Source organism: Manis pentadactyla, chromosome 14 (genome assembly GCF_030020395.1).
Source record: "Manis pentadactyla isolate mManPen7 chromosome 14, mManPen7.hap1, whole genome shotgun sequence".
In the NCBI taxonomy this organism is placed as follows: Eukaryota; Metazoa; Chordata; class Mammalia; order Pholidota; family Manidae; genus Manis; species Manis pentadactyla.
In genome coordinates this window covers 60,303,608-60,331,077 of record NC_080032.1, presented here as the reverse complement: position 1 = coordinate 60,331,077, position 27,470 = coordinate 60,303,608, and the positions used below count along the sequence as shown (strand labels likewise).

Sequence of the window (27,470 nt, the reverse complement as noted above, 5' to 3'; positions counted from 1 at the left end):
CCCTGCCCAGTACGGGCGCGGACCGAGGGGGCCGCGGCGCGCGCCGCGCCCCCTCCCCGCCTGGCGCCCCCGCCCTCGCCCGCGCCCGGCAGCCCCGGGAGTCTGGCTGCCTCGCTGGGTCCTGCCCACCCCGCGGCCCTCGCGACTCGGCCTGGCGCGCACCGTCGCCCGCCCACGCCGTCTGGGAGCACCCCTGGCGCCGCCGCCGCCGCCCGCGCTCCGCGGGAGCCCAGGGGCCTTCCGTGCTGCGTCACCACCCGGCCGCTGTTGCTCCCGCCGCCACCCGCCCGCCGCCACCCGCCCGCCCGGCTGCCCCCGGAGGGTGCGAACCCCCCCGGGCTGGAAGGGCAGCAGGGTTCTGTGGGTGGGTTCCCTTCAGCTGAGAGGGTCGGGGATCAGGATGGTGTCCCCTGTCACCGGGGCCCGACTTCTGCTCGGCATCCATCTCCCTTGACCTTCGTTGTGCCCAAGACACCCCGGCCGGAGAATCCCAGCTCTCTCTTAGCCTTCCCATATTTATGTTTGCGATGTGTAGAATCATGTAACCTTAGGATTCAGGTCCATCTACGGTGAAGCCTGATGGCGAGAATGTGGCCCTCGGTTCGGATCCTGACTCGGTCCTGTACTAACTGTGTGGTCTTCAGCTGTGACAGCGCGGCTTTCCTTATCTGTCACAGGCGGGTAAGAACCGCACTGACCTCACAGGACTGCTGTGAAAGTTAAGAGGTAATGCCCATTAAAGCGCCAAGCCGAGCGCCTGGTGCTGCAGCGAGGAGCCAAACGTTAGTGGTTGCTGTTATTTTCGAGCCCTTTGGGCCAGAAAGTGCTTTTTGAAGACGCAGCACGCTTCACCGCCCTGTGGTCCAGAGGGTTCGGAACAGGCCTCCTCCTTCCCTGGCCTTCCGGTCCGCCATCTCGACCCCCGCCCCCAATCTTTTCTCCTGTGTGAACGCACCGCGGCCTGCCCCGCTTGCGCCACGTGGCTCTGTGGATCGCTCCGCCCACTTCACTGCTGCTCCCGGAGAAATCCAGAGCCACGAGCATCCCTGAGGCCCGAGGGGGTGGGGACAGACTCCCTTGGAAAGGGAGTCCCGTCCTCTCCATTGCCCCAACCATACGGGTTCTGGACCCCGCTTGGCTTTGAACGGCACCTAGGAACCCCCTGGCTTTCTCAGTCCAGGGCCGCAGACGGACCTATCGAACCAGGTCAACAACAGCCCTTGGGCTCTTTCCGCTTGAAGGGCTTTGTCCTCCGACTTCCGGCCACTGGACTTGTTCAGGTGGCTTTCATTTTAATACCAAAACGGCTGAATTTTCCGCGTGGCCCTGTTAGTTTTCATTTTGTCAATCTGTGTGCTTCTTAAAATTTAATTTACTTTTTTCAACAGGCATTGGTATAGTACAAAATTTAAAAGATATAAGTTTACCGTGAAAAGCATCTCTCCACTCCTGCTTCCAATCCACCCCATCCCCATTACTGTTAGCAATTTCTCATGTATCCTTCCAGATATGCTATGTACATGCAAGCACACGTGTGTGTTTCTTTTTACACAAAACACAGTATATTATATGCTGTTCTGCACTTTGATGACCCTTTCATATTCAATAGAGAAAGAACCGCCTCATTTCTTTTAACAGCTGTGAAGTATTCCGTTGTAGAGCCTGAAACTAGGACCTCTCTTCTGGGTAGCCTGCCTCTGTATAATCATTTGGGGTGTGCTTTTCTGAAGGCAGCTGGGGTAGACATTATTGAGGGGCTCCATTTGAACTTGGCTCTCCAGCTGCTGACATGTAGGTAGCCTCCTACAGACATGGGTAAATTACACTAGAAATAAGATTCAAGGAGTGTGCTTCCCTACCTGAAAACTCTTAACACCCCCAGCTTGGTTTCCTTTGTTGTCTGCAGTCACCAGGCTTGTGGGAGCTTCCAGGGTGTTATACACTGGTTTATACCAGGGTGAAGGGAACCCTAAAACACTATTTCCTTCAGGAAATCTTCTGGAACTGATCTGCGGAATAAACTGAGGTTATCATTACCTCTCTCCCTACTTCCTGCCCCAGGCTGGGCACACTCCATTCCTGGCTAAGAATGGAATTAATTCCTTTACCCCTACGATCACACCTGAGCAAAGACCTGGAGCAGCAAGTTCTGTGCAGTGCGGAGAGGAGCCTTCCCAGCAGAGGCAGCAGCCAGCACAGAGGCTGGGGTAGGGGGCCTGCCTGGTTGTCCAAGTAAGACAGGAGCACAGGGAGAGTAGTCCGAGGTGGAATCATGAGATAGTGATGGAGGGTACATAGGCTGCAAGGGTGCTGGCAGGCAGCAAATATTGTAAGGGATTCTTGCCTGGGATTTCCAGATCCACCAGGCAGTCTTTGGAAATGTGTGGGGATATTTTAGTTGTCAGAATGGCTGGCAGGGTTGGGAGGAAAGTGGTGCTCTACTGGCATTTAGTGGGCAAGGGCTATGTCCAATATCCTTTAGTGCCCAGGACAGTACCCACAATGAAGAATTTTCCTGCCAAAAATAATGATGTTTTTGTTAAGATACGCAATAGGTCCTTGGAATCCATCATGAAGAGTAGGCTTTTAAGAAAAAGGACCCACTGGATGGTTTTGAGCAGAGAATGTTTAAAAGGAACTTCAGCTCCTGGGTTGACTTTCAGTTGTGAACAGACTGAAGGAGGAAGAAACCAGAAACAGGGAGATAAGACAGGAGGCTATTGTAAAGTCCAGGTAAGAGATGGAAGTAGCCTGGACCAGGGGTAGAGGCGTGCAAGTGGTGGTAAATAGTCAAGAGTGGTGCGTTGGCTACTGGATTGATGTGGGGTGTGAGAGAAAGAGGAGCTGAGGATGAGTCCAAGGGTTTGGGCCAAAATTATTGGAAGATGAGATGGGCAGGTGTGGGTGGGGAGATGAGGGGTTGAAGTTTAGACATGTTAAGTTTGAGAGGCCTATTGGACATTCAGGTGGAGACGACTGGTAGGCATTTGGAATGGACTTGGAGATAGAAATTTCAGATGGCTTTTCAAGCCATGAGACTTGGTGCCCAGACCAAGAAGTGAGAAAAGGAGACTGAAGAGGAGCAGGGATGGAGGCTTGGAGCACCCCAAGAGGTGGGGGTGGGGCTGAGAAGGAGCAGCCGCGGAGGAGAGGAGCTGGAGAACCACGTGGTCTAGCAAAGCGGTGTTTCAACAAGGAGGGCAGGAACGCAGAGTCAAATGCTGGAGTTCGGTGAGGATTGGGAACTGTGCATTGGCTTTAGCAACATGGGGAGATGCTGACCAGTGTAGCTTTGGTAGAGCAATGCGGGTTGAGGCTTGATTAGTGTGGGTGTAACAGAAAGGGAAGGAGACTCAAGAGACAGATCACCCAAATGTAATGTGTGTGCCTTGATTAGGTCCTGACACAGATGAGGCAACTGTCAAAAGGCATTTGTAAGGCATTAGGGAAATGTGAGCACAGATATTCGAGAATGATTACTTTAATTAGGTGTAATAATGATGCTGTTACTATATCTTTTTAAAGTTCTACCTGTTAGGGATAACATTCTAGGTGAAATGGTATTATTTCTGGGATATGCTTTAAAATACCCCAAAAAAAAGTTGGGATAAAAGATTAGCAAAATGTATGTTTGACATTTCCCTAATAAAAAATTTAAAGGATGACAGAATGAAAGGAATTGTAGATGGTGAATATAGAAAATTCCCTGATGAATTTTGCTCTCACAAAGAGTAAACAAATGGGGTGATAATGGAGGGGAGTGGGTTTAAGACAAAAGGGTATTTTTTAAGGTGGGAGAAAGGATGGCTTGTTTGTCTCGGTCAGTAGGACAGTCAGCCACACTTCCTGACCCCCCACCATGGGAAGGCCCTGAACTAAGCATGGTAGGGAAACTGAGGAAGACTGTGTGATACCCAAAGGAAAGTAATAATAATTTAATGAAAGCTAACATTTTATCACACGCTTACTATGGGCTAGGCACTGTTAAGTGCTTTACAAACTTGATCAATAACTGTCCTAGTAACTTCTCCTGTGGTGGATGAGGTGCAGAGAGGTTATGTGGCTTGCCTAGGCCAAGCAAGCCCTTGAGGTGGTGTCCATATTCAAACCCAGGCAATCTGATTCTGGCAACCAGGGCTCTTAGCCTCCCTCTCCAATGCCTTCCTGCAGACGAAGGCAGTAACATGCATCCACATGGCCAAGAGAAATTTTTCAGAATGTACTTGCCCAACCTCCTGGCTGGAGATAGTCGTTCAGTAGGAGGTGAGGGGAAGGAGGGCAGCCAAGTGAACTTTATGAAGCTCTTAGTGTTCAGCTGCAGCCCCCTGCTTAAGAATCATCAGAATAGATGAGCCTGAACACACTGGTTTATCAACACATACACAAATAGGCATGCAAGTGCTGCAAACAACTGGGCTAGCTGAAGACTGGGGAAAAAATTAAAATGTGATGAGCTGTGCTGTCCAGGAGAAAAGAATGTGAAGAGAGGGGAGCAGAGGATATTTTTGTTTATTTAGGGATGGAAAAAAATGCTATTTAGGCTCCTCGAGGACTGGAGGCATATCTGTATGTTCATCTAACAATATTTATTGAGCACCTTCTGCATGGCAGCTCTGATGTTGGTGTTGGGGAGTCACAGTGGACAGGCCACACGAAGACTCTGCAGTCACAGCTCACATTCAAGAGAAGACATAAGAAACAAGGAAATTAACACATGTACATATAAATTTATAAGAACTGTAAGGATAAATAAGGGATGACTGGGAGAGGGTAGTTTTGATGGGCAAGACCTCACTTAGGAGGTGACATTTGAGCAGAGGGATTAAAGAAAGCCAGGGATGGAGCCATGTGAAGATCCGAGGAGAAGACACTCTGTGCAAAGGCCCTGGGGCTGGAAAAAAAGGCATGTGTTCAAAGAAAAGAAGCAGGGAAGGGCAGCCAGAGGCAGAGAGAGAAGAGAGAGAGAGAGATGGTCCAAATGGGCCTTTCAGAGGAGTTTGTGGGGGCGGTTTATGGGAAGTTGTGGGGTCGGGGAATCTGAGCAGGGTTGTGATGTAATCCTCTATTCAGACAACAGAGTTGGAGGTCAAAAGACAGAAGACGGAGAGCAGTTCAGCAGAGGGATTCCTGGAGTGCAATTCACAATCATTTAATGTTCACTAATTTATTCAGTCATTCTTTCAACATCCATGTACTAATTTCTGCTATGAGCTGTGTATTTGTGTATATTTACTATTTCAGTGTACCCACATAGTCCTGATGGGAAGGTATTATTATCCCTATTTCACAGATGTGGTAACTGAGGCTCAGAGAGGTTAAGGTGACCTGCCCAAATGACACAGCTAAAGTGGTGTCTTAAAGATTCCCATGCAAGCTTTAGCCTCTTGTACCCCAACACAGCTATCCCCACTCAGGGTGTCAGGTTAGAGGGGGGCTGTGATGTGGGAAATACTTCTCCCAGGCAAGGCCTGACTGGGGACATGGCTCAATTTTCAGGGACAAAAAGGTTTGGTACCATGCCCATATGACAGTTGATCATGTTTCTGCAGCTTTGAACTTGGCTGTTGGCCCACTCACTTCTGCCAGCAATGCAGGACTTGGGTAGAGGACTGGCAAGATATCACCCACATGGGGCCACAGGTGGGCAATTAGCAAGTCCCCACGGGATATTGTATCCTTCCAAGGCCTACATGGTCAGGAGGGTTCATGTAGGGGATAAAACTTTGGTCTCAGTCCTGTTTGCGCCTGCACATGCAAGATTGTATGTGAAGGTAGGTATGTGTGTATCTACACATCCAAGAGTGAGTACATGTGCATAGATATGTGTGTGCATAGCTTTGGGGAATTTCTAGTGAGTGTGAGACTTGGTGTACTTAGGACCTATGTGCATGTTTATGAGTGCTCTGTACATGTACATACAGTGAGGTGTGCACGTATGTGTGTGTGCACTGAAAGACAGGTGTGTATGTTTATGGGTATGAGTCTTTGCACACCCAAGCAAATGTATATAAGCACACTGAGTGTTAATGTGTAGCTGGCTCCCCAGAAGCAATGGGTGTCTGTGGATATGAGTTGGGGTGGTGCCCATGAGCAGAGAGGGGGTTGGGAGCCTGGCTGAAGCTATGGGGTAGGCATTGGCTGGATGACTTTTTATGTCTCTAACTCTCAGAGTCTGCCTGTGCTATGGGGGGCAAGTTCAAGGCTTTTCCACTCACAGCCCAGGGGACCCTTCCCCAGCAGACGCCTGCTATGGGGTTGAGGTGTAGTGAAAGTAGGTACGTGGGCATGTGCAGCCGTGGAAGGGCATGGAGCTCGAGTCTAAGCTGTGGGTCTCAAGTCATCACACCTCTCTCAGCCTGTTTCCTCATCAGTCAAATGGCTTTAATATTTACATTAATCATTATAATTTTAATATATAATATTATTAGTTTTACTACCATTAGCTACTGGGGTTATTCTTAGGGCATTCAAAAGTTCTCTGGAAATCAGAAACACCTACCAAATGCAGCCATAATTGTTGACCGGACTTAGCTTCACTCCTTCTGGAGAAACAATGCGTGTCCACAATCCATTAAGGGTGGGTAGGTAACACCGTGTAGGTGTGCTTCCCTGGTGTTGGGTGGCAGGATGGAGGCATGGGCTAGATGGCCCTGATCCATCCTCTCAAGCTGGCTTTGCCCAGCAGCCATGCACCCGTCTGCCAGGTAATGAAGAAATCTCTATGAGGGAAGTTGGCAAGATGCAGCCAAGTGCCTGGCTCTGTAATTCATGCCCAGCCACCCAGCCTGGCACTGAGAGCCCTCCTGGCTCCCTACAAAGGCAGCTGGACTTCAAACAAGTAGGCTTCACGCTGGACAACTGAATGGTTCTGGGGCTGCTGGCAGTGCCACCCTGCTGGGCAGGGGCAAGAGAAGGGAAAGGAGAGAAGTTCTGTAATAAAAGGAGGAGACAGCAGCAGAGTGTGCCCATTGCTGTGGGCAGTGTGACAGGGAACACACGAGGCCACAAAGGCAAAAGTCAACCAGTGGAACTGCAGCAAACTAAAACGCTCCTGCACAGCAAAGGACCACCAGCAATGTGAAAAGGCAAATACCACCTGGGAGAAAATATTTGCCAGTCATATACTTGATAAGGGTTAATATCCCAAATATATGAAGAACTCATACAACTCAATAGCAAAAAAACCAATCTGATTAAATAATGGACAAAGGACCTGAATAAGCATTTTTCTAAAGAAGATATACAAATGGCCAATAGACGCATGAAAAGATGCTCAACATCACTAATCATCCAGGAAATGCAAATCAACACCACAATGAGATGTCACCTCATACCTGTTAGAATGGCTGGTGTCAAAAAGACAAGAGATAGCAAGTGTGGGTGAGGATGTGGAGAGAGGGGAACCCTTGTCCCCTGTTGGTGAGAATGTAAACTGCTGCAGCCACTAGGGAAAACAGTATGAAGGTTCCACAAAAAAAACCTTAAAAATAGGGATACCATATGATCTAGCAATTCCACTCTGGGTACATATCTGAAGGAAATGAAAACGGGATCTGGAAGAGATATCTGCACCCCCATGCTTATTGCAGCATGATTCAAAATAGCCAACATATGGAAGCAACTTAAGCATCCATCAACAGGTGAATGAATAAAGATGTGGTGCATTTGTATAATGGAATATTATTCAGCTGTGAGAAAGAATGAAATCCTGCCATTTAGGACAACATGGATGGCCCTTGAGGTAGTTATGCTAAGAGAAATACGCCAGAGAAAGACAAATACTGTATGATCTCATTTACATGTGAAATCAAAAAAAAAGTACACTCAGAAACAAAGTAGAAAAGTGGTTGCCAGGGGTGGGAGGTGGAGGAAATAGGGTGAGGCTGGTAAAAGGGTGTAAACTTTAAGCTAGGAGATGAGTAAGGCCTGAAGATCTATGTAAAACATGGTGACTAAAGTTGATAACGCTGTATTGTATAATTAAAAAAAAGAAAGGGGTGAACACACTAGACCCAGGTAGATTCTGCCTTCAGTTGCACAAACACTGAATAGGTAATTGGTGGCAGGCTGTGTGTGTGTGCATGGGGATCTGGAAACATGGAGGACATGGACTTTGCCACGTGATTGGGAAATACATCAACTAATTCAAGACGGGAGAGACAACCGCTTATGATACAGTCCTGTGGCTAAAGTCCTAAAGACATTTTCTCATTTTATTCTCTTAACTTCCCAATGAGGTACTACTATTTGAGAGATAAAGGGAGATGCTCAGAGTGGTTAAGAAATGTTCCCAAAGTCACACAGCTAGTAAAAGGCAGAGGTGCTCTGTATGTTCATGCCTGCTGCCTCCATGAAGCAAAATCACTTTTTCAGAAGGGCAGTCCGTGAGCTGGGCTCAGGGAGTCTGGGCTCAGGAGTCGCAGTCAGTTGCCACCACGGTAACCCCCAGCAACCCTTGCTTCCTGTGCTCTGCATCATCTGCAGACCTTTCATGCCACTTATCTCTTATGACAGTCGAAGCAACCCAGTGAGGTAGCAGGTTTCACAGGCAATAGGGTCAGAGAGCTCAAGTGACTGGTCCAAACCACAGAGCTGGATGTCTCTCTAGAATCTAAACTCAGGTTTCCTACTTGGTCCAATGTACACCCTGGCCTCTTCTGCAGCAGTAAATTAACTGGGAGACTGGGACCAAGCCAGGGTTCAGGTGCTACCTCTGCCTCTTCCTAGCAGTGTGACTTTGGCCACGTCACTAAATTTCTCTACTCATCTGTAAACTGGGCATAATAATACCTACCTCTCCATGTTTTATAGTTACCGCACGTCAAGTTCCTGGCAGGCAATAACGCTCAATAAATAAACAGACAGGCAGTCAGTTGTGGAGTGTCCATTGTCTCCCAGGCTCTGTGGGGAGGTGCTCACTGAGGAGGACAGACCATCCTTTCTGTAAAGGAAAGGAAGCCTTGATGCATTCTGAAGGAGATGGGGCCCACTGTTTGTACTTTGAGTGGAAAACTCGCAAAATGCACATATAAGTATAAGCCACTTCCACTCTCAGTCACAATTTCCTTATCTGTAAAGTGTGAAAAATGGCAATAACGGTGTCCTCCTCACAGGGACAATTGGTGTGGAAGTACTGTGTTAATTCAATCAGTATCACATGCAGATATGTGGTTTCTCCTCTGAAGCAGCCTATAGTCTAGTGAGAACACAGAGGCTATCAACCAGTCCCCTAGGAGAGTGCATAGTGAACCCCAAACCTAGGAGAGTGCATAGTGAAACCACAGAGAGCACTGTCTTGCTCGGGAATCAACTTGGCAGGGATGGCTCTTTTCTGTGTCACATGGCTTCAGTTGGAGAGACTTGATTAAAACTGGAAGGTTCATTTTCAGGATGGTCATCAAATGGCTGGCAGACTAGTGTCGGTTGTACATCCCTCTCCACGTGGGCCTCCCAGCACTGTGGCTAGTCTCCTCCTCCTATTATATAAAAAGAGTAGAGTAGGAAAGCCGGAGAGAACACCTCTCTGGAAGTTAAGGGAGGAAGGTGTCTCACGAGAGGGTTTGGCCACCAGTGATTACTGCACAAAAGGCAGGTCGATTAGGAACCGAGAAATCCCCACTGGCATTGAAACAAGATCACTGGGGACCTCCCTGGTGGAAGCTCACGTAGGGTCCTGGAGGAAGAACCCTGTTACAGCAAGGTGGCAGGACGCCAAGGTGAGAGGAACACCTGGGAGGAGACAACTCTCCCTGGACGGCTGGCTGTGGAAGGACGGGGGAGGAGTTACACGGAAAAATAATATCTTCAGGATGAGAGGTTTGAGAATGTTTATATGCTGGAGAGCATATAAGAGCATTTCATACACAAAATAAAGCTTTGAAGAGGCTCTATTATTAACCCCACTTACTAACAAGGAAACCAAGGCAAAACGTATTCAGCAAAGTTAGGGTAACTCAAGAATCTTCTTCCAGCAATGCGGAAAGGAGGGCTTTTCCCAAAGGGCCAATTTTACAAGAGGGCCATTGCAGGGAGGGCAGCAAGCAGCTCCCCTCGAGGACCACAGTGATGCCCAAGGCCAGGCTGGCTCCAGTAGCTGCAGTGGGAGGGCTTTGAGTCAGAAGAATGCTTTCCCAGCTGCTTTTTTTTTTTTAAGGGAAATGTTCCTGCCTGCCCCTCCACACACGGAAACGGTCCCTAATCCATCAAACAGATCAAATCAGAGCTGTCTTGGTTGGACTGTAAAGTCCTAGGCTCTGCCTTCTCCACTTTCCTCTTGACCTTGGTGTGGCCCCTGGGGCAGCTGATGGGCCCAAGGCTCCTGGGAAACCAGGAGAAAAACACTGTGTTACTACAGGACCAAATGCAGATCCATCATGTCTGGAGAGCCTGCAGTGTGTTTTCAGGTCAAATCTCTCTGAAAAGGAGAGGCAAGCAACCCTTTCCTGAGGACCTTCTATTCCTTGGCGGCTGGGGAATGGACTAGATGCTCTGTAAAGCTCTCCCAGAGGAAAATGAGCAGAGTGTTAAAAGAAGCAGAGTGGGAGATTTGGATCTTTCAGGCTTTGTCAGCTTTGGGGCAGAACAGTGAACCCGGTGGACCCACCTGGGCCTGGGTACCACCAGGGTGATGTTTTCTGTGGCCTTTTGCCCCTGGCTACTGGAACATCTGTAATCACCCACCTTATTAAGATCTTCCCAGAGCTTCCTGCGGAAGACTGTGCAGCAGCAGATTGTGCCAATAGCAAAGGAAATCTCCCCCTTCCTCCATGTCCCCTCGGCCCGGAGGGAGGCGTGACACGGAGGAGGAGTCAGGATGGCATCCTGGTAAGTCTCTGCTCACAGCAGAGCTGTGGTTGTTCAGTTCTTTGGAGGCAAAGACTAATGATATCAATAATAGTCATCATAAGATTTTGCATCTGTGCAGGGTTTATTATGTTTCTCCCAAGGTAGTTTCACGTTCAGAGTCTGACTGAATCCCTAAAACTCAGTGAAATAAATGGCAGGAATAAGTGCCACACCTACCATGACTTGAGCTGGCCAAGGGCCCACAGCAGTGGGGTGGGGGCGGGATCACCATCTCCGGCACTGTTACTACTGCACTTCCCCAGGACTCTCAGCCCTAGGTCCAGATCCGTCCAGATCTAGAATTTACCCCATTCAACCATCCCCACCCCCAATTTTCTCACTGTCCTAGTTCCTGGCCCCCTGGACTCCTTTGGCTTAGTCATGCGCCATCTGGTCTCTGAAAATCCAATCTAGCAGTTGAAGGGAAAGGGAAATCCGGTGTTTTTTACTGCTGCTCTGAGGGGGGTTAATAATTGGGTGATTAGGGGACAATGGAGGAGGGAAGTTAGAAAAGAAATCATTCCTAAGCCTCTTGATGAAGTACCAAGAAATAAGAAGAGGGCGAAAAAGAGTTTGGGCTTTAAAAAAATGCCATGTTAAGGTACAACTACATACAATAAAATTTGCCCATTTAAGCATATAGTTTGATGAGTTTTGACAAATGTCTACAGTTGTGTAACCACGATCTCATTTAGGCTATAGAACATTCCCATCACTCCAGATGACCCCTTGTGCTCTTTCGCAGCTTAATCTCTCCCCTCCTGTGTCACTGAAACTAGTCTGCTTTCTGTCATTATAGTTTTGCCTTTTCTAGAAGTCATACAAATGGAATCATACAGTGTGTGTAGACTTTTGTGTCTGGCTTCTGTCATTTAGTATAATGCTGTTTAAATTTATCCACATGGGTACATATATGAGTAAGCTTGTTCCTTTTTACTGCTAAATGGTACCTCATCTTACAGCTATACTACGATTCGTTCATCCATTTACTGGTTAATGGACATTTAAGTTGTTGCTATTTTTTTAACATGTATCTTATTTTATTGATTATAACTACCTCTACAGACATTTAGAACACATGGTCCACACATGTGTAGGATATGTCACTTACTCAACTTACAGACAATGCTTGGTGTGCATATGCATTTGGCCTCCTTGCACTAATTCTGGGCAGCTCCCTCTCACTCCTTGTCTGGCCAGGCACAGATGCTCACAAAGTGGGAACCATTCGTTTTAGTCTCACAACTAAAAGAACAACTCAAGAAATGAATATAGAAACCAAACACTTACATGGATGTTTTAATTGTTTTTTACTTTTTAATTGTTTTTTTATTTTATAGTGGTAAAAGGTAGAGAGAAAAGGAGGGCTAATACTTAAAAGAACACTTTACATGAGATCTACCCTCTTTAAATTTTAGTGTACAGTGTAACAGTATTGTTAATTATATTGCACATATGTTAACAATGCTATGCACAGATCTCTAGAACTTATTCATCTTGATAACTGAAACTGTATGCCATTGATTAACAATTTCCCATTTCCTCCATCTCCCCTAGTCCCTGGTAACCACTATTCTACTCTCTGATTCTATGAGTTTGACTATTTTAGATACCTCATATAAGTGGGATCTGCAGTATTTGTCCTTCTGTGACCAGCTTGTTTTGCTTAGCTTAATGTCTTCAAAGTTCATCCAGGTGATCACATATTATAGGATTTTCTTCTTTTTTAAGGCTGAATAGTATTCCATTGTATGTATATATCACATTTTCTTTATCCATTCTTCTACTGATGGACATTTAGGTTGTTTGTGAATTTTGGCTATTGTGAATAGTGCTGCATTGAATCCTGATTTCAGTTCTTTTGAATAAATACCCAGAAGTGGGATTTCTGAATCATACGGTAGTTGTATTTTTGATTTTTTGAGAAACCGCCATGCTGTTTTCCATAGCACCATTTTGCATTCCCACCAACAGTATACAAGGGTTCCAATTTCTCCACATCTTCCCTAAAACTTGTTTTTTGGCTTTTTTTGCTAATAAACCATCCCAACATGTGTGATGTGATACTTCACTGTAGCTTTGATTTGCATTTCCCTGATGATTAGTGACTTTGAGCATCTTTTCATATACCTGTTGGCCAATTGTATGTCTTCTGTGGAGAAATGTTTATTCAAGTCCTCAGCCCATTTTCAACTGAGTTATTAATTTTTCCACTGTTGAGTCATAAGAGTTCCTTATATATTTTGGAAATTAACCACTTATCTGATATATGGTCTGCAAATATTTTCTTCCATTCTGTAGGTTGCCTTTTACTCTTTTGATTGTTCTCTTTGCTGTACAGAAACTTTTTAGTTTAATGTAGTCTCACCGATCTATTTTTTCTTTTGTTGCCTGTATTTTTGGTGTCATATCCATGAAGTCATTACCAAGACCAATGTCTTGAAATTTCCCTCTACGTTTTCTTCTAGGAGTTTTACAGTTTCAGGTCTTGTGTTTAAGTCTTTCACCCATTTTGAATTGATTTTGTGTAGAGTGTAAGATATGGATCCTGATTCACTTTTTTGCCCATGGATACCCTATTTTCCCAACACCATTTGTTGAAGAGATTATCCCTTCTCCACTGTGCACTATAGGCACCCCTGTTGAAGATCAACCGAGTTGCCAGGTGTTTTTTTACTGATGTGAACATTTTGTGTTAATATATGTTTTTATTTATCTTGAGTAAACATCCTGGAATGCAATTACAGGGGCATATGGTTAAGTTTGCTTACCTTTATAAGAAACTGCCAGATTGCTACCAAAGTATCACACCATTTCACATTCCCACCAGAAGTGTGTGAAAGCTCCAGGTGCTCCTCATCCTTTTCAGTACTTGATATTGTCAGATATTTTAATTTCAGTCATTCCAGTGGGTGTGTAGTGGTATCTCACTGTGATTTTAATTCATATTTCCCTAATGACTAATGATGTCATTAGTACATTTTTTTTGGTGATGCATGTGTTAAATCTTTGGTACATTTTTCTATGAAGTTGTTTGTCTTGTTATTGAGTTGTGTGGATTATTAATTTTTAACAATATCTTTCAAAGTTTTTTTAAAATTTTGATGATAAATTAGCTAATTTATCAATTCTTTTTTATGGCTTTTGTGTCCTGTCTAGGAAATCTCTTCATCCTCTAAGTCAGATTTTCTTCTAAGCTTTCTTTGAGAAGTTTTATAATTTTATCTGTTATTTTAGGTCTATGATCCATTTTATGTTAATATGTATGGTGCAAGGTATGGATTGAAGTACTTTTATTTTATTTATTTATTTATTTTGGTATTGTTAATGTACAATTACTTGAACAACATTATGGTTACTAGACTCCCCCTACTATCAAGTACCCCCCACATACTCCATTACAGTCACTGTCCATCAGCATAGTAAGATGCTATAGAATCATTACTTATCTTCTCTGCATTATACTGCCTTTCCCATGTCCCCCCACTGCTACATTATGTCTGCTAATTGTAATGCCCTTTTTCCCCCTTATCCATCCCTTCCCACCCATCCTCCCCAGTCCCTTTCCCTTTGGTAACTGTTAGTCCATTCTTGGGTTGTTTGAGTCTGCTGCTGTTTTGTTCCTTCAGTTTTTTCTTTGTTCTTATACTCCACAGATGAGTGAAATCATTTGGTACTTGTCTTTCTCCGCCTGGCTTATTTCACTGAGCATAATACCCTATAGCTCCATCCATGTTGTTGCAAATGGTAGGATTTGTTTTCTTCTTATGGCTGAATAATATTCCATTGTGTATATGTACCACCTCTTCTTTATCCATTCATCTACTGATGAACACTTAGGTTGCTTCCATGTTTTGGCTATTGTAAATAGTGCTGCAATAAACATAGGGGTGCATATATCTTTTTCAAACTGGGCTGCTGCATTCTTAGGGTAAATTCCTAGGAGTGGAATTCCTGGGTCAAATGGTATTTCTATTTTGAGCATATTGAGGAACCTCCATACTGCTTTCCACAATGGTTGAACTAATTTACATTCTCACCAGCAGTGTAGGAGTGTTCCCCTTTCTCCACATCCTTGCCAACATTTGTTGCTGTTTGTCTTTTGGATGGTGGCCATCCTAACTGGTGTGAGGTGATATCTCACTGTGGTTTTAATTTGCATTTCTCTGATGATTAGTGATGTGGAGCATCTTTTCATGTGTCTGTTGGCCATCTGAATTTCTTCTTTGCAGAAGGGTCTGTTCAGCTCCTCTGCCCATTTTTTAATTGGCTTATTTGCTTTTTGTTTGTTGAGGTGCATGAGCTCTTTATATAATTTGGATGTCAACCCCTTATCGGATATGTCATTCATTTATGAATATATTCTTCCATACTGTAGGATGTCTTTTTGTTCTACTGATGGTGTCCTTTGCTGTACAGAAGCTTTTTAGTTTGATATAGTCCCATTTGTTCATTTCCCTTGCCTGGGGAGATATGTTCATGAAGAAGTTGCTCATGTTTATGTCCAAGAGATTTTTGCCTATATTTTTTTCTAAGAGTTTTATAGTTTCATGACTTACATTCAGGTCTTTGATCCATTTTGAGTTTACTTTTGTGTATGGGGTAAGACAATAATCCAGTTTCATTCTCTTACATGTAGCTGTCCAGTTTTGCCAACACCAGCTGTTGAAGAGGCTGTCATTTCCCCATTGTATATCCATGGCTCCTTTATCATATATTAATTGACCATATATTCTTGGGTTTATATCTGGGCTCTCTATTCTGTTCCACTGGTCTATGGGTCTGTTCTTGTGCCAGCACCAAATTGTCTTGATTACTGTGGCTTTGTAGTAGAGCTTGAAGTCAAGGAGTGTAATTTCCCCTGCTTTATTCTTCCTTCTCAGGATTGCTTTGGCTATTCGGGGTCTTGTGTCGTTCCATATGAATTTTAGAACTATTTGCTCTAGTTCATTGAAGAATACTGTAGGTATTTTGATAGGGATTGAATTGAATCTGTAGATTGCTTTAGGCAGGATGACTATTTTTACAATATTAATTCTTCCTAGCGAAGAGCATGGGATGAATTTCCATTGATTAGTGTCCTCTTTAATTTCTCTTAAGAGTGTCTTGTAGTTTTCAGGGAATAGGTCTTTCACTTCCTTGGTTAGGTTTATTCCTAGGTATTTTATTCTTTTTGATACAATTGTTTTCCTGATTTCTCTTTCTGCTAGCTCATTGTTAGTGTATAGGAATGCAACCGATTAATTTTGTATTCTGCAACTTTGCTGAATTCAGATATTAGATCTAGTAGTTTTGGAGTGGATTCTTTAGGGTTTTTCATGTACAATATCATGTCATCTGCAAACAGGGATAGTTTGACTTCTTCCTTGCCAATTTGGATGCTTTATTTCTTTGTCTGATTGCCGTGGCCAGGACCTCCAGAACCATGTTGAATAAAAGCGGGGAGAGTGGGCATCCTTGTCTTGTTCCCGATCTTAAATGAAAAGTTTTCAGCTCCTTGCTGTTAAGTATAATGTTGGCTGTGGGTTTGTCATATATGGCCTTTATTATGTTGAGGTACTTCCCCTCTATACCCATTTTGTTAAGAGTTTTTATCATGAATGGATGTTGAATTTTGTCTAATGCTTTTTCAGCATCTATGGAGATGATCATGTGGTTTTTGTCCTTTTTTTTGTTGATGTGTTGATGGATTTTCGAATGTTGTACCATCCTTGCATCCCTGGGATGAATCCCACTTGATCATGATGGATGATCTTTTTGATGTATTTTTGAATTCGGTTTGCTAATATTTTGTTGAGTATTTTTGCATCTATGTTATCAGGGATATTGGTCTGTAATTTTCTTTTTTTGTGGTGTTTTTGCCTGGTTTTAATGTAAGAGTGATGTTGGTCCCTTAGAATGAGTTTGGGAATATTCCCTCCTCTTCTACTTTTTGGAAAACTTTAAGGAGGATGGGTATTAGGTCTTCACGAAATGTTTGATAAAATTCAGCAGTGAAACCATGCCTACGGGTTTTGTTCTTAGGTAGTTTTTTGATTACCAATTCAATTTCTTTGCTGGTAATTGGTCTATTCAGATTTTCTGTTTCTTCCTGGGTCAGCCTTGGAAGGTTGCATTTTTCTAGAAAGTTGTCCATTTCTTCTAGGATGTCCAGTTTGTTACCATATAATTTTTCGTAGTATTCTCTCATAATTCTTTGTATTTCTGTGGTGTCTGTCATGATTTTTCCTTTCTCATTTCTGATTCTGTTTATGTGTGTAGTCTCTCTTTGAAGTCCTTTTATTTTTGCAGATGGATTTTTAATTGTTTCAATACCATCTGTTACAAAAATAATCAAATTATCATTCTTCATTGAATTATCTTGGTAGTTTTTCCATAAATGAATTTATAAGAATCAATACACAGTTGAGTCTGTTTCTAACCTTTCTGTTTGGGTCAATCAAATTGTCTCAATTTTGGTAGCTTTATTTCAAGTCTTGAATGCACACAGTGTAGGTCCTACAACCTGCTCTTGCTTTTCAAAATTGTTCTGGCTCTTAAGACTCTGCTACCCCCAAGGAATAGGAGTGACTTTTGAGAAAATAAGAATACTTTTCCTCCTATTCATCATATTTAGATAGAGAAGCCTTCCTGGAGGAGGCAGGAAAATTAAGAGAAAGTGAAATTTTTAAAAAAGGAATCTAGTCTTCAGGCTCTACCAACACTAATGATGGTGGTACCATAATGGGCTGGGGTCAGGGAGGTGACTGGAAATGATTTTATGATTTCTGCTTTTTCCTGGCACCCAAGACAGCTTCTTTAGAGAGGTTCCCTGGCTGTTTCCTTCCAAAAGCTGGGGAGTGGTTAAATCCACTGTCTTCAGCTTTGTGAAGGGGAAGGGGGTGTTCCTCATTCAAAGTCGCCCCACGGAGACCCTGGCTTTTCCTTCCTGATTCTCCTGCTGGGAGCCCCCTTCTTCATGCGTCTGCCAGCTTCACTTAACTGCAGTACTGCACACATCGTCAATTCCTCCAAACTGCTCAACTATTTTTATGGCCATGCAGTGGAATCCTGAGTCTCAAACTAAATACAGATGTGGGAAGCTATAGGTGCACAGCCTCCCATAATCTCCAGAGCCTGGGCCTGGTCAAGCTTGGATCAGCTCCTTGCAGTACCCGACGCTTCCCTCCGCTTTCAGCCAGCTGGCGGGCCTGCCGGCCGCTGCTCTTCCCAGACAGCACCACCGCCTTCTTCTCGGCTTCCTAGTTCTTCAAGAAACAGGGTCCATTTCTGGCTGAGCTGTAGTTTCCCCTTTTCCTTCAGGTATGCACTGCCTTCTCTGAAGACCCTTAGCCCCTATCTTGCCTGGGTGACGCCCTGAAATTCCCTGAGCCTGCTGCTCCCCACTAACCACCTACTCCAGGCTCCTTCCCAGCCAGCCTCGCAGTGAGAGGCAGGATGCGGGCCGTGCCAAATCCTCATTCTGGGTCTGGACTGCCCCACATTTCAGTTCACCACATCCACCTGCGATCCAGCCACCCCATCAAAATACTTGGGATTGCTCAAGTTAGAAAGGACCGAATTTTGCCTCAAGTGGGCCCTAGAATACCAGAAACAAGCTTCTGGCCTGGCTGCCACAGGCTTTCCAAGAGCCAGGCACTGAGAGTGGGTCTTGTCCCTTTCTCAGAGGGGCCCCTTCCATTGCCAGTTTCCTTGGGTCCCCTCCAGCCCCGGGCTTCAAGGGCCACAGCCTGGGGCTGCGAACCCCACAGGCTACAATGTGAAGGATGCTTCTGGAATTGTGTGGCTCAGGGGCTCTGAGAAGGCCCCTCCCTGACTCCTGCTCCAGGCTGGATGGGAGGCTGTATGAGTCCAGGGCCTGGTTCACATCCCTGATGGACTCTGAAGGGTCCCCCTCACCCCAAAGTGCAGTGATAACTCAGCCTGTGAGTGCAGGCCCCTCTCATTTCCTTGCTTCTCTGGTAGTGATGGGAAACAGACCAGAGCTGGGTCCTTCATACTCCACCTAAATGCCCAGCATTGTGGGGATTTGCTCCATCTGTCTCCCTCCACACAGGCCTCGATTTCTACCACAATGAAATGGGGATGCAGAAATGTCCCTCATCCCCACCTGCCCTGGTATAATGAATTAGGTTCAAAGAGCTGAACATATCAAGTGCGGAGGCCCCCAGGAAGCAGGTTCTGAGAGTAGCTGGTATTTGCTATATCGAGGGGCAGTCTCTGTCTCTTGGTGCTCACATATGCAGCCCTGGCTGGCGTCAGGGATGCAGGAAGCATCATTAATGGAAGAAGAATTCTTCCTTTCTTTCATCTTTTAAACTGATAAAATTAAAGGGCTGGGTCAAAAAAGTAAATAAATAAACCGATCACTTTCACCTTTATGGTGTGCTTATACATCCATTGCTATGCTTACTCCTTTAAAAGCTCTGCAAGGTGCATTAGTTACTATTGTCCTAGTTCTACTAGTGAGAAAAAGGAGGCTTGGTGAGAGAAGGGACTGGAATGGACCTACACGGGTGCTGTAATCCATTTGTAGGGAGCTGATGAACCTAGCATGGATCCCCAAAACTTATCTGGTGTTGGGTGGGGCAAGGCCTCACATCAGCTGTCCTGAGGGAAGAGAGCTGCGTTCCAGGTTCTGTGGACAGGCAGGCTGTGCCATGCCCCTGCCTCACATGGACGGGCTGGGATGGGACATCCTAGGAATAGCCTTGGGTTAGTGCCTCCAAGGACTCTGTCTCCCCCTCCTGTCCCTCACTACATTTCTCATCCTCTGGCGCCCAGAGGTCCTTCTGCGATGGTAGCCATGTTCCCACGGAAGGCAAGAAGAGATAGAGGCAGAGAGAGGAAGGTCCCTGACCTGCAGGCTAGGGGCTCAGGAAGCAGCTCAAGGGCAGTGTCAGGACAAGCCTCAGGCTTGGGCAGGAGAAGAACTAGGCAGTGATCCCTCCGCCCACATTCTCGTGGTGGCTTTCTTTCCAAACTGCAATCAAACAGGAACTTCATTGTTTGTTGATTTGGATGTTCTCTTTGCTGGTGGGCTTCCTGAGGCAGGGACTGCACATTACGCTTCTTTTCACACTCACATTGAGCACCAACAATATACCAGGCACTGGTCTGGGCACTGGGGACTCCTGGTCCAGGGCTTAGTGGCTGGAAACAAGAGCACCCACTGGCTGACAACCTTATGAAGTCAGGTAAAGGGCATGATTCTTGAAACCAGCCTGCCTGGGATTTCGGCTCTCCTACAAATGAGCTGTGTGACCTTGGGCAAGTCTCTTGCCTTCTCTGAGCCTTGATTTTCTCATTTGTACAAAAGGGGATAATCACACATGCTGTACAGAGTTGTCATAAGAAGTGAGATATCTGTTGAATGCATGATATTTCATCAGTGATTCACAAACTCACTTTTTCCTGATCTGTAGACAAGTTTCCTGATCTGTAGAGAGATGAGCAAGATTTGTTGGGTGTTGTTTTGTGAGAATTAATGTTAAAACATGGGAAAATCCCAGGACAGTACATGTCACATAGTAAACACTATGAAGAATTAAAATACAATTATTAGTATTTTGCTGCCCAGCTTCATCTATCATCTGTTTATATCTATCTATCTATCTATGTATCTATCTATGCATCTATCTATATCTATCTATCTATCTATCATCATCTATTTATCTGTCTATCTACTAAACTCTAAACCTTTGTATTTTGCCAGTTTCTTCACTGATATCCTCTTTATGCTCCAGGACCCCATCCAGGGGTCCACACAACAGGTAGTTGTCATGTCTCCTTAGTTTTCTCTGTTCTGTGGAAGCTTGTCCCTCTTTGGTTTTCATGACCCAGGCAGTTTCAAGCAGTACTAGTCAGATAATTTGTACAATGACCTTAATTTGAGTCTGAGGTTTTTCTCAGTTACACTGGGGTCATGGCTTTGGGGAGTAAGGCCACAGAGGGGAAGTGCCCTTCTCAGTACATGTCCAGCTATTTTTAATGGGAAGGAATTATTGGGTCCCTTTGTTTGGGTTCTCCTTTGGGGTGGAGGGGAGGGAAGTCTGGGAGGCTGAGGGCAATGTTCAGCCAACTTCAGCTAGGACCTGCCTGGGCCAGGGGACTTGGACCAGGCCCCTGGGCAGGAAAGTGGTCAGGCTGGTGAGAGGCAGGCAGAGCAGGACTTGCGATTCAGCGTGAACTCAATCCCAGGAGAAGGCTACAAGGGGGGTTCTAAGGGAGAGGGCCTGGCCGCGGACGAGGAGGCCCACGGGCAGGAGGTGGGTGGGGAAGAAACAGAAGAGCTGAAGGTCAGCCTCCCCTCTCAGCTGGACTGACACAGGGGGCCCCATCAGCAGGAATCCCAGGAGAGACTGTGCCCCCACTGGCACCGCCATCCAAGCCCAGGGCATGGGGGGATTTGGGGACATCCAGGCCCATGCCACGTTCTGCAGGTGCCAGCACAACTGAGTCCGGGGAGCTGGGTGGGCGGTCTGGAGCCTCCTCAGTGCCGGTGGGAAGAGCAGCTCGATTGCTGGGAGAACGCCTCTGGGGAACAGAGACGGGATCAGGAGAGAGCCCCAGGCACTGCTGTGCCTGCTGGTGACCGTGGGGCAAGTCCTCCTTTCCTGGGCTGGACAAGCTGTGCCTCTTTGCTTAGGTTCTCAGCAGCTTTTGTTTGAATTCCAAACCTGCCCTGGGCCCGGGTATACCCGCTAGCAGGAATGGGGGACAAGCTCTCTGCTGTATCTAACCACCTGGGTCGCCCGCCCGTCATTGCTTGAGCTCTGAGCCCTTCTGCTCCTCCTGTCTCCTTCCTTCTCCCGCTTCTCCTCAGGCCAGCAGTCCTGGTTATCACAAGATGCTTGAGATTCAGATAATGCACTAACGGCTCTGATTTGCCCCAGGAACCTGGCCGGTGTAGGGGAGGTCGGTGCTGCTGGCAGACACCTGGGCCTTTGGTCAGGGGACCTCTAGACAAGTCACTCACTGCTCCACTCAGGGCCTCTGTTTTCTCATATGTAAAATGAGGAGTTGAGTCAGATCCAATTATGTTCTTCATTACCCTTAAAAAAAAAAAACCATTAGTTGCATTGATTATTAATCTATAATCCATAGTTTATATATAATCTATTAAATTAACAAAAATACAAGATAAAAATTGCCCATGATCCATCTTGAAATGACATTAATATTTGTGCTGGTTCTTGACACTTCTAGTCCTTGTCTAGGTACATATTCAATTTTAATGTATTTATAGTCATATCCTAAGTGGGAATATATATCTAATACTTTCAGTTAACCTTACACCAAGCATAGATTTTCCTTCTCCTTTTCTTACCTCCATTCTCTCTTCCCACTATCATCTTGCTGAGGTAACCAGTGTTAACACCTTAGTTATGGATATACTTGTATATAAATATAGAATGCATAGCATTTGCATTTTGGGGAAAGGGGCCATTGTTTATTTTACAAAACTACATATATTTCTCTGCAACTTGCTTTCCTCATTTAGCCATATGTTGTGGAAATCCTTCCAGGCCAGGAGATACATAGTGCATAATTCTATGTAAAGATATAGTGCAGAATTCCGTGTAGAGATATAGCATGTAATTCCATGGTATGGATGACGCTATCACAATTTACCATTCCCTCATCAATGTGCACTGCGGTTATTTCCGGTGGTTTTGTTTCTCCCCATTAAAAACAATACTGCCACAACATTTTGTGCACATAACTTTATGAACAGGTTCCTGCATTTCTAGGGTGCAGAATTCCAGAGGTGAGACTACTGGCTCAGGACACATGTGTTCTTTTTAATTTCCAAAAACAGCTGTGAAAGTTCCCATTCGTGTACTGATAGATGAGAGCACTCTCTCCCACATCCTTACCAGCACCTGTAGTTATTAGTCTTTTTAATATTTGCCAGTCTGATGGATGGGAAATGGCATCTCAATGTTGCTCTAACTGGCATTTTCCTGTTTACTAGTAAGGTTGAGCAACTTTCCATGTATTTATGGGCTCTTTGGATTTCCTCTTCTGTTGACTGAAATTCATATTCTTGGCCCATTTTTTTTCTGCTGGGTTTAACTTTGCATTATGAATTTGAAGGATACCATTGTAGGATATCAACGTGCCTTCTGTCATGTGTTGCAAATATGTTTTCCCAACTTCATCATTTGTCTTTTGACTTACTATAGCATCTTTTTCCACACAAGATGTTTTCATTTTCTGTAGTTGATATGTTTATCTTTTTCTTAATGGCTTTTCAGTTTCTTGTTTTGTTCTGAAAGTCTCCCCAACACATTCTTAAGTTTTCTTCTAGATTTTCCATTGTTTTATTTTTTTCTCAAACATGCAATCTTTCTGGAATTCATTTTTGTTGAATTAAGGGAGGCTGCAATGTATTTTCTTTTTTTAAAAATTTTTATTAAGGTATGATTGACATACACTCTTGGAAGGTTTCACATGAAAAAACAATGTGGTCACTACATTTACGCATATTATCAAGTCCCCACCCATGCCCCAACGCAGTCACTGTTCATTAGTGCAACAAGTTGCCACAGATTCACTATGTGCCTTCTCTGTGCTACACTGTTCTCCCCGTGATCCCCCACACCATGTGTACTAAACATAGTACCCCTCAATCCCCTTCTCCCTCCCTCCCCACCCACCTCCCACACCCCTCCCCTTTGGTAACCACTAGTTCATTCTTGGAGTCTCTGAGTCTGCTGCCATTTTGTTCCTTCAGTTTTGCTTCATTGCTATATTCCACAAATGAGGGAAATCATTTGGCATTTGTCTTTCTCCGCCTGGCTTATTTCACTGAGCATAATGTCCTCCAGCTCCATCCATGTTGTTGCAAATGGTAGAATTTGTTTCTTTCTTATGGCTGAATAGTATGTCATTGTGTATATGTACCACATCTTCTTTATCCATTCATCTACTGATGGACACTTAGGTTTCTTCCATATCTTGGCTATTGTAAAAAGTGATGCAATAAACATAGGGGTGCATATGTCTTTTTGAATCTGAGAACTTGTATTCTTTGGGTAAACTCCAAGGAGTGGGATTCCCGGGTCAAATGGTATTTCTATTTTTAGTTTTTTGAGGAACCTCCATATTTCTTTCCACAATGGTTGAACTAGCTTACATTCCCACCAGCAGTGAAGGAGGGTTCCCCTTTCTCCACATCCTCACCAGCATTTGTTGTTCTTAGTTTTTTTGATGCTGGCCATCCTTACTGGTGTGAGGTGATATCTCACTGTGGTTTTAATTTGCATTTCCCTGATGATTAGTGATGTGGAGCATCTTTTCATGTGTCTGTTGGCCATCTGAATTTCTTCTTTGGAGAACTGTCTCTTCATATCCTCTGCCATTTGTTAATCAGGTTATTTGCTTTTTGGGTGTTGAGGCGTATAAGTTCTTTATATATTTTGGATGTTAACCCCTTGTCAGATATTCATTTACAAATATATTGTCCCATACTGTAGGATGCCTTTTTGTTCTGTTGATGGTGTCCTTTGCCATACAGAAGCTTTTCAGTTTGATGTACTCCCATGAGTTCATTTTTGCTTTGGCTGCCATGTATTTTCTTCCACAAGGATAGGCAAACTTAGTTTCTAGTCAGTGCTCTCAGAGGCTAAGGGTAGGTGGCTACCAAAATCAGGGCTAGGTCAGGGGGGAGATGGCCTAGAACCCCACTTCCTGATCATTCTCTGACTCTAATGACAACTGCCTGCTAAGGGAGTGCAGGCAATGGCTCAGTAAACTATCTGAAACTAGTTTCAGTGTTAAATCCTAAGGTGACTCAAAGTGGACATTAGCATCACAGAATTTTAGAGGTGGAAGAGACCTTGGAAATCATCTAATATAATGCCTCTCAATTCTGGCTGCCCGTAGAATCACCTCGGAGCTTATAAAAAGTCCTGGCATGCTGACCCAGGCCAGACCAAGTGAACCAGTCCCTGGAGGGTAGGGCCCAGGCATCAGTAGTTTTAAAAACCTCCTGATGATTCTAATAAGTAGCTATGGTTGAGAACCCTTCTCTAGTTCATCTCCCTTATTTCATTAGTAAAGAAATTGAGACCCAGAAAAGGTGAACTAGGTGTCACACAGCTGGCTAGAACCCAGATCTCTGCCTCCAAGCTGGCTTTTTCATCTGCCTCAAATAAATCCCTCATCAACACCATCACCTTGGATTTCCTACTGGCAAAACCAAAGTCCGTATGAGGGCTCTGTACCTTTGCATATGGTCAGCTTAAAAATATTTACTGCGTGCAATTTTTGCATCATGGATTAATAGACCTAGTTTGGCCTTGCTGGACCTTAGTGGGGAACAGGGTTATAAAGAACTATGACGACAGTAGAGCTGAATAAATGTCCATCCACATAGGAGAGCCTAGCATGAAGCTGGGGTGTAGAAGGAAGAGTTGGTTTATTGGAAGTCACGGGGGTGGCAGGGGAGGTGCTGTTTAATGGGGCCTGGTGGGGGTTTAGAAAGGTCGTGATGACAAGTGACTGCTGTACCGCCTTCCCTGGAGCAGCGTTTAGCAGCCTCTGACTATAAGGGGGCCAGGTTTCAGGGCAGGGATGCTGCTGTGTCAGAGAGCCCGCTGGGCTCTGACCTTTTCCCTCTGCTCTGCCCTCAGGAATGAGACCGTGCTGCACCAGTTCTGCTGCCCAGCCGCCGACGCCGAGCAGAAGCCCGCCTGCTCCGACCTGGCCTCCCCGAGGTGGGCACTAACTGGTGGCCGTCCTCCCTCGTGCCCCACGTCCTGCCCCTCAGAGCAAAGCGCAGGCCACTGCGCCATCGGGCCTCTTCCTCTTGAGTCGCGCTTTTTCGTCTGTTTTACCTCCTTCCTCCACTTGTATTTCTCCTTCTTTCCTCTGGATCCCTGCTGAGCCATTCCTAACTTTTGGGGTCATTATACCTTATTGTTCAAATTTGGAACCTGTGCTCCTCCCCATCTATCAGCCTATATAATGTCATCTTTTTAGAGGTCGATGGAAATTAATTTGATTCTAGATACAGAATCACACGGCAGGGGCTCTGGCACTCAGTAGGTGCTCAGCTAATGATAGTGTCCATCTTGCCTCTGTATCAGACAGTTACTTTTCTCCCTAGCTTTTTCTCCTTCCACAAAGGAGCCAAGATGGCTGCGTTCACTCTAAGGGTTTTCAGCCTCCACTGAGTTAGCTGATGCGCTGCGGAGGGAGGCCCAGTGTGGAAAGATCAGGGGCCTGCGCCCAGGCTTTCTCTGCCCTCCCGTGCTGGGCTTGTTGCAGCCCCATCTCAGTCATGCTGTCCTCCTCACACACCCCCATCTGGCTCCCCACCCTGCTGTCCTCCGCTCTTTCTCGTCCTCGCCTGCACTGACCTCTTCTCCCTCTTGTCTCGGTCTGCATGCCGTCGACCTCTGTCCTCACTATACACTCTGTTCTCTTCTCTTCCCCACCCTTTTCTTTACTAGTTCTTCACTTCAGTGTGAGTCAAGATACTTGGATTCTGGCCCAAAACCTGCCCCATCTACAGTCTCCTGTTGTCAGAGTGAATTGGGGCAGGTGATTTAGCTCCCTGGGCCTCAGTGTCCCCACCTGTGTAATGAAGGGGTTGGTCCATTAGAAAGTAACCTCTCCATACAGTCCTGTTGAGCCCCTCATCTGTGCAGTGAGGTGAGAGTAGGTGGTCTGTGAGAGAGGAGGCGGCTCAGGGCAGGCTGGCCCTTGGGCACAGAGCCTGCAAGGACCAGTACCCAGACGTGCACCCAGGGCATCTGACTCCTGTTGCTTCCCATTCCCTGGCTCAGACTCAACGATGCCATATTCCCCCTACTCTCTTTTTTCCTTGGAAAATAACTAGAGAATAATCAGACATGGTAGCTGTGGACATAAAACTACTCCCTGATAGGGTTACTACTTGTTTTCCCTTAAAGGGAAGTCAGGTGGGCTGGGAGGGGCAAGACTCTGAGGAGGGAACTATGGGAAATGGCCAAGACCAGGGACACACACTCGGGATGCTTTAATCCAGGGCTTTTGGTTGTGCTCTGAGGCTGGCCACGTTGGAGGCTGGGAGGCAAAGGGAAGCACTGACCGAGTGCTGTGTGATGCCCTGGATGGTCCCTGTGCCACATACTGTGGCTGGGGACGCAAGGACAAGGGAGGCCCTGTGGTTCCTTGAAGAGCTCCCCATCCGGCCCATTTTTGTGATGCCTGCAAATTGAACATGGCTCACCTGGAAACAGGAAGGAAGAAGAGGAATGGGAGAATGAGAGAGCAGGAGAGAAAATGAAAGAGGGCAGATTGTGGGGCAGCCCAGGGGCCATCTGGGAGGAAGAGGTGGAGGATCCCAGCTCCTTCCTGGAAGCTGTCACTGTTCAGACACAGAGCCAAGACCTCGCCCTAAAAATGTCCTCCTTGGTGGAGGAGGAGAAGAGAGAAAAATTGTCTAGCCTGCCTCCCATCCCATCAATCTGACTCAGTTCAGTGGGCATTTAATTGCTACCATCAGACACCAGCATCGGTGAGAACACACCACAGTGCCCTTGAGAAGCCCCGTCCTGGGGAGGCGCCCCCACAGAAAGCCTCTCTTGAGTTTTCCATGGTCGTCCTGGGGAGGCGCCCCCACAGAAAGCCTC

At 45.6% G+C, this 27,470-nt stretch overlaps 1 protein-coding gene across 4 annotated transcripts in view; it reads left to right on the top strand.

Annotated features, from left to right (window-relative positions):
• The window catches only part of IQSEC3 (IQ motif and Sec7 domain ArfGEF 3), a 103,440-nt gene that overhangs the window by 9,663 nt on the left and 66,307 nt on the right, over positions 1 to 27,470 (top strand). For 3 of the 4 annotated variants that reach the window (XM_036907956.2, XM_057492448.1, XM_057492449.1), the window contains exon 2: positions 25,485 to 25,568. The exons of the other annotated variant lie outside the window; for it this stretch is intronic. In XM_036907956.2, the coding sequence (XP_036763851.2) occupies positions 25,485 to 25,568 (84 nt within the window). The remainder of the gene's footprint in view (positions 1 to 25,484; positions 25,569 to 27,470) is intronic. 4 annotated transcript variants of the gene reach the window in all.